This window comes from Saccopteryx bilineata, chromosome 3, assembly GCF_036850765.1.
Source record: "Saccopteryx bilineata isolate mSacBil1 chromosome 3, mSacBil1_pri_phased_curated, whole genome shotgun sequence".
Lineage (NCBI taxonomy): Eukaryota > Metazoa > Chordata > Mammalia > Chiroptera > Emballonuridae > Saccopteryx > Saccopteryx bilineata.
The window spans coordinates 268,697,358-268,705,089 of record NC_089492.1 but is presented as its reverse complement, the minus strand read 5'-3'; the positions used below and the strand labels follow the sequence as shown (position 1 = coordinate 268,705,089).

Here is a 7,732-nt window from a genome sequence, read left to right as displayed (position 1 = left end):
CGGGAATTGAACCCGGGACTTCTGCACGCCAGGCCGACGCTCTACCACTGAGCCAACCGGCCAGGGCCCACTACTTCATTTTTACGTTTTTCCTCTTTAAAGATGGCTTCAACCTTTTTCTTCACTTTTTTTTTTTTTAGAGACAGAGAGAGAGAGAAAGAGAGAGAGATAGGGATAGACAGACAGGAACGGAGAGATGAGAAGCATCAATCATCAGTTTTTCGTTGTGACACCTTAGTTGTTCATTGATTGCTTTCTCATATGTGCCTTGACCATGGGGCCACAGCAGACCGAGTAACCCCTTGCTCGAGCCAGCGAACTTGGGTCCAAATTGGTGAGCTTTGCTCAATCCAGATGAGCCCGCGCTCAAGCTGGCAACCTCGGGGTCTTGAACCTGGGTCCTCTGCATCCCAGTCCGACGCTCTATCCACTGCACCCCCACCCGGTCAGGCCTCATTTCTCTCTTGAAATACTGCTTTTCTGCCATTTGCCTCCATTCTGTTCTTCTGGAACGCCTATTAAATAAACATCAGAACTGCTCAATCTATCTTCCACTCTTAAGAATAGTGTACCAATCACTTAGTTGAGGAAAAAGGACCTAGTTACTTCTGAAGCTTCTGTGCACCCTCCACGATCCCAGCCCACTTCCTCTTCCTCCACAGTAACCACTATCCCCAACTTTTGTCTTCTTCCAGTTTTATACTATTTGTATCTTTAAACAGCATGTTGTAAATATTCTTCTGTATCTAACCTGTGCAAGTACTTATATGTGTACATGTGCAAATTTCTTTGTACATACCTAGGAGTAGAATTTCTGGATCAATGGGGATTGGCATTTTGAACTTTAGTGGGTAATGCCAAACTATTTTATACAATTTTATTAATATTGTCATTATTTAAAATTTTGCCAATTTGGTAGGTATGAATGGTCTTTTTTTTATAGGTTTTATTTATTGATTTTATAGAGTGGGGTGGGGTGAGAAGTATTGATTCAGAGTTGCTTCACTTTAGTTGTTTATCGCTTGCTTGTCATATGTGCCTTGACCAGGCAAGCCCAGGGTTTTGAACTGGCAACCTCAGCGTCCCAGGTTGACACTCTATCTACTGCGCCACCATAGGACAGGCAGCATGAATAGTTTCTCACTGCAGCTTTTTTTTAATTCATTTTAGAGAGGTGGGGGGAGAGGGTGAGAGAGACTGAGAGAAAGAGAGAAGGGTGTGGGGAGGAGCAGGAAGCATCAACTCCCATATATACCTTGACCAGGCAAGCCCAGGGTTTCAAACCAGTGACCTCAGCATTCCAGGTTGATGCTTTTTCTACTGTGCCACCACAGGCCAGGCCCTTACTGCAATTTTAATTTCTATTTTTTTGAATAATAAATAACCAAGGAGATTAAGCATCTTTCCATTGTATTGATCATTTGGTTCTTTTCTCTATTGGAATGACTTATTTTTTGACAGTTGATTTTGCAGGTTTTGACATACAATAACAGATATTAATCCTTTGCCAGTTACATGTGTTATAAATCTTGTCTTTTTATTTTTGTAGTTTGGCCTTCACAATTAACTCTTTAATCCACTTGGAGTGGAGGGACCATTTTTCCCCCATATAGATATAACCAATTATCTCTGCAGCATTTTTTCTTAAAAAGCTTATTCTTTCTTTGTTAATATGCAATGCCATATCTGTCATATATCAATTTTCAATATTTGTGAGGATCTATTTCTGAATTTTCTATTCTGTTTCAGTGGTTAATTCTTTCTTTTCTTTTTTTTTTTCAGAGACAGTGAGAGAGTCAGAGAGAGGGACAGATAGGGACAGACAGACAGGAACAGAGAGAGATGAGAAGCATCAATCACCAGTTTTCCGTTGTGACACCTTAGTTGTTCATCGATTGCTTTCTCATATGTGCCTTGACCGTGGGCCTTCAGTAGACCTAGTAACCCCTTGCTCAAGCCAGCAACCTTGGGTCCAACCTGGTGAGCTTTTGCTCAAACCAGATGAGCCCGCACTCAAGTTGGTGACCTCGGGGTCTTAACCTGGGTCCTCTGCATCACAGTTCAATGCTCTATCCACTGCGCCACTGCCTGGTCAGGCTCAGTGGTTAATTCTTGATCCCCATGCTATACAAATGACAAAAGATTTAGTATCCAGAATACGCCTGACCAGGCAGTGGTGCAGTGAAAAGAGTATCGGCCTGGGACTTGAAACACAGGGTCAAGACCCCAATGTCACCAGCTTAAGCACACGCTCATCCAGCTTGAGCGCAGGGTCGCTGGCTTGAGCGTGGATAGACATGACCCCATGGTTGCTGGCTTGAGCCAAAAGATCACTGGCTTGAACCCAAAGTTACTGGCTTAAGCAAGGGGTCTCTGGCTTGGTTGGAGCCTCCTGGTCAAGGCACATATGAGAGAGCAATCAATGAACAACTAAAATGCCATAACTATGAGTTGATGCTTCTCATCTCTCTCCCTTCCTGTCTGTCCCTTTCTCTCTCTCTCTCTCTCCTTCACTTAAAAAAAAAAAGATTTAGTATCCAGAATACATAAGTTAACTCCTAAAAACAATGAGAAAAATGGGCCAAAACAGTTCCATAGACACTTGACAAAAGAGGAAACACACATGACCAACAAAAACATGAAAATAAACTTTTTAGGTATTTTATCCCTACACTTGAATGGTAGCGGAGGTGAATACAGACTTTTAGGTTGGGAATATTTTTCCTTCAGAATTCTCAAGGCTTTGCTTCATTGCCTTTTGGTTTTCAGTGTTCCTTTTGAGAAATGTAAAACTGTTTTGATTTTGTAGGTGACTCCTTTTTATTATTCAAATATTGAATCTCCCAGCCTACTATTCTAGTTTTCTTCTTCTTCTTCTTATTTTTTAATTTTTTCTTTTATTAATTTTTAGAGAGGAGAGAGAGTGAGAGAGAGAGAGAATAGGGGGGGAGGAGCAGGAAGCATCAACTCCCATATGTGCCTTGACCAGGCAAGCCCAGGGTTTTGAACTGGCGACCTCAGCATTCCAGGTCGACGCTTTATCCACTGCGCCACCACAGGTCAGGCAAGTTTTCTTATTATTTTTTTCTTTTATTTTTCCCCAATGTGGTCTATGAGGCCAGAAAAGCCAAAGTTCAAGTACATGATTCAATGAACTCCCTCAAGGTGCAAGTAGTCTTCAATATACTACTTTACTTATCATTATTATAGATCCTAAGATGCATATTTTTAAACATTTACTATCTCTTTAAGTCTAGATGAATCTTTTAAACAATGGCATACTATAGATTGACTATAACATCTCTTTGTATTTCCACTTTCACTTGCTTTCTGGCCACTAAGTATATATTCTTGACTAATTTGTTAACTGACTAATCTGTAGCACTTAGGAAGTTTAAAAAAGATTTTATCCAGTATTTTTAGTTGTTTTCAGTAGGAAGCTGTTTTCAGGCTGGTCAGTACTTAGTCCACCAGACTGCTGGAAACAAAAATCCTTATCAACGTCTCAAACATTTTTACAGTTTTTTGTTCATTTCTCTGCAGTGCATCCTGGGTGAAATTATTGGAATCCCCTCTCAAATTTCTAACTTTCTCCTCAGTTGTGTTCCGTCTCGAGCTGCTCTCATCTGTCGCAGGCTGGCTTGTGGGTCTTTTACTTCACTGTTTTCACTTTAATGACTCATATTTATGAGATTTTGAAATTATTATTTTTTTAATGTTACAAATATGAATAAAACTGACAAAGACAAGTAGTAAAAGTTGTAAAAGTTGTTGAGGTGAAAAACAAGTGACAGTTTTCTTTCGCAGTTCTTTTATTAATACTTGCTGAGGCTGGAAGGAGAAAGGGAGGCTGAACTGTTCATCATTCTTCTACCCTACCCTGTGAGCTCTTCAAGGCCAAGGTCTTTGTTACGGTTACATTTATATCTCCAGAAAATAGGAGAGTATATAGGCATTTACTATTCAGTATATATTTAACTAATTAATTTACTTATTTTAGAGATGGAGAGAGAGAGAGAGAGAGAGAGGAGAGAGAAGAGAGGAGGAGAAGGAAGCATCAACTCCCATATGTGCCTCGACCAGGCAAGCCTTTCAAACCAGTGACCTCAGCATTTCAGGTCAACACTTTATCCACTGCACCACCACAGGTCAGGCCCTATTCAATGTATTTTGGATGGATGAATTAAAAGGAGAACAGGTATAAATTTTTTAGTGGTTAATAGGTAGAGCCAACCTGACCAGGCAGTAGCGCAGTGGATAGAGCATCGACCTGGGATGCTGAGGACCCAGGCTCGGAAACTTGAGGTTACTAGCTTGAGCACGGGGTAATACACATAACTGCATGGTTGCTGGCTTGAAGCCGAAGGTTGCTGACTTGAGCCCAAGGTTGCTGGCTTGAGCAAGGGGTCACTGGTTCAGCTGCCGCATCTCAGTCAAGGCACATGTGAGAAAGTAATCAATGAACAACTAAAGTGCTGCAACTACAAGTTGATGCTTCTCATCTCTCTCCCTTCCTGTCTGTCCCTCTCTCTCTAAAAAAAAAAAAAAGGTAGATTTAAACAGCTTCTAATCCAAATTTAAGAGAAACTAGTCTCCAAAGGCCTATAATTAGCTAGGAGCATCAGAGCCACAAAGAGGGGGGATAATCAAGCACTTACTTGCTGAGCTGGTAGTCAGTGCCTTTGATGAACCTGAGCTTCTCCAAGGGTACACCAATGCTCTCCAGCATTGCCTTGATCACATTCTCATAGTAGCTGGTTCGGAGTTCTAGAAGTTCCCATGGGGCTTTCATGTTATCCAGGTATGCGTGAAGGTCCGCAAACAGTATCGTTACCTGGACATAAGAGAGAAAGCACCACCAAAATGTTAACCTGTCCAACTACCGCCAAGGCCCCTCCCTGCCCTGCCTTGTTAAGTCTGTCTTTTGGCCATTCCCCAAGGGCAACTGCTTGATTTAAAGCATTACTTCTTACCTCACATCCTGCTTTGAGGAAGTCTGCGATCTTAGACATAGGCACGAAATAAGCCACGTGGGGCTTGCCCGTGGTTGCCGTTCCCCAGTAAACTCTAAGTTCCCGCTCTTTCAGTATCTCCTTCAGCTTCTCTTCCCCCAGAACCTCCTGTTGTGAAAGCAGAAGAGCTGGTTTAATGCCGGTGCCCCACCTTGCTCATCTTTTACCCTGTGACAAGGAAAATAAAGGTATGTGTCACTGGGGCTCCAGACTCAGAGCCAGCTGGGGGACCCAGCCATGCTCTCGGTGCAGAGTGAGAGCAAATCCAAGCTGGCATCGTTGCTAGTACCACTCTAGTGAAATGAGACTAATTTTAGAAAAATGGGCATGTCCCTATCTTCCCATCCAACCACTTCTTTTTTTTGTGACAGAGACAGAGAGAGGGATAGACAGGAAGAGAGAGAGAGATGAGAAGAATCAATTCTTCGTTGCGGCACCTTAGTTGTTCACTGATTGCTTTCTCTTATGTGCCTTGACCAGGGGGCTCAAGCTGGTGAGCCTTGTTCAAACCAGATGAGTCCACGCTCAAGCTGGCGACCTCAGGGTTCCTAATCTTCTATTTAAGTTTGAACACCATACAGCATCACGCCATTGAAAATGCTCTTGCTAAGATCACAGATGGCCTCCACGTTGCTAAATTCAATGAATACTTTTAAATTCTTCCTCCCTCCCTGAAACACTCTCCTCTTTTGGTCTTTCCTATTTCATTTCTCTTAGTTTTCCTCGTACTTCTCTAGCTGTGGGGTCTGACATTTTTTTTCATGTTTTTCTTCTCCCTAGTCGTTAAGTACTGTATTAGCAATCCTGCAGACCTCCCGCTTTTCACTCTACATTCTCCTGGAACCCCTTCAGTGGCTTCAGTTACTACTTATGAGCTAGTAACTTCCAAATTCCTGCTCACATCCATCTACAGAACCGTGTATTTGTTACTAATCCAGTTAATTCAAACTCATCATGTTCAAAATTAAACACATGCTCTTACTTCCCATCTCTTTCATTTAGGGTTTCATCCCTAGCTCAGTAAATGGTACCGTTATGCAACTTGATGATTTTGCATAAGTTACTCTTAAAACCTCCTGCTTCTCTCCACCTCTAGGCCATTAGATTACACCAAGATTACTGTAGCAGCTTCCTAACAGATTTCCCATACCTACTCTTGCCCTTTGCAAGCCATGCTCCAAAAGATAGCCAGAGAGATCTATAAAATCCCAATTTATTTTTTTTTTATTTTTTGTGACAGGGACAGAGAGGGAGAGAGGGACAGATAGGGACAGACAGGAAGGGAGAGAGATGAGAAGCATCAATTTTTCATTGCGGCGCCTTAGCTGTTCATTGATTGCTTTCTCATATGTGCATTACGGGGGAGGGGAGCTACAGTAGAGCAAGTGATCCCCGCTCAAGCCAGCGACCTTGGGCTCAAGCTGGTGAGCCTTGCTCAAACCAGATGAGCCCGCGCTCAAGCTGGTGACTTTGGGGTCTCGAACCTGGGTCCTCCACGCCCCCATCTGACACTCTGTCCACTGCACTGCCTGGTCATGCTAAAATCCCAAATTTGATGAATTCATTCACCTGTTTAAATTCTTTATTGGAAAAATCCTAATAAGCTAGTATGTTGCAGATAAAAAGAGATTTTAGGTCCTGGCTGGTTGGCTCAGTGGCAGAGCATTGGCCTGGCATGTGGAAGTCCCAGGTTCGATTCCTAGTCAGGGCATATAGGAGAAGTGCCCATCTGCTTCTCGACCCTTCCCCCTCTCCTTCCTCTCTGTCTCCCTCTTCCCCTCCCACAGCCAAGGCTCCATTGGAGCAAAGTTGGCCTGGGTGCTGAGGATGGCTCCATGGCCTTCTCCTCAGGCTCTAGAATGGCTCCTGCCACAATGGAGCAATGCTCCAGATGGGCAAAGCATTGTCCCCTGGTGGGCATGCCGGGTGGATCCAGGTCGGGCGCACGTGGGAGTCTGATTGCCTCCCTGCTTCTAACTTCAGAAAAAAAAAAAAAAAAAGAGAGAGATTTTAATGTTTCTTTTATTTTTAATGTTTATTTTATTGATTTTAGAGAGAGGAAAGGAGAGAGACAGGAATGTCAATCGGTTCCTGCATGTTTCCTAACCAGGGATCAAACTGGCAACCTCTGTGCTTTGGGATGATGCTCTAACCAACCAAGCTATCTGTCTAGGTCCAGTTTTTTTTGTTTGTTTTGTTTTTTCATTTTTCTGAAGCTGGAAACAGGGAGAGACAGTCAGACGGACTCCCGCATGCGCCCGACCGGGATCCACCCCGCACGCCCACCATGGGGCGACGATCTGCCCACCAGGGGGCGATGCTCTGCCCATCCTGGGCGTCGCCATGTTGCGACCAGAGCCACTCTAGCGCCTGAGGCAGAGGCCACAGAGCCATCCCCAGCGCCCGACCATCTTTGCTCCAATGGAGCCTTGGCTACGGGAGGGGAAGAGAGAGACAGAGAGGAAAGCGCAGTGGAGGGGTGGAGGGCGCTTCTCCTGTGTGCCCTGGCCGGGAATCAAACCCGGGTCCTCCGCACGCTAGGCTGACGCTCTACCGCTGAGCCAACCGGCCAGGGCCCAGGTCCAGTTTTTAATGTTTCTTAAAATGATGGTCGGGGAGGCTGTTGGAAGCCATGACAACAAAACTGTTTGTATTATCGATTAACAGGACTTGTTAAAATTCTGTGTTCCAAGCTGCTTGGAGGTTGATCCTGCATCTTC

The 7,732-nt window shown here is 43.9% G+C and overlaps 1 protein-coding gene across 4 annotated transcripts in view; it reads right to left on the bottom strand.

Moving 5' to 3' along the window:
* YARS1 (tyrosyl-tRNA synthetase 1) overlaps positions 1 to 7,732 on the bottom strand; it is a 36,953-nt gene that overhangs the window by 26,888 nt on the left and 2,333 nt on the right. For 3 of the 4 annotated variants that reach the window (XM_066269757.1, XM_066269758.1, XM_066269760.1), the window contains exons 2-3: positions 4,974 to 5,120; positions 4,659 to 4,834 (exon numbers count right to left, since the gene is read on the bottom strand). In XM_066269757.1, the coding sequence (XP_066125854.1) occupies positions 4,659 to 4,834; positions 4,974 to 5,120 (323 nt within the window). Of the gene's footprint in view, positions 1 to 4,658; positions 4,835 to 4,973; positions 5,181 to 7,732 lie in introns of all 4 variants that reach the window. The other variant, XM_066269759.1, reaches the window with a different exon arrangement.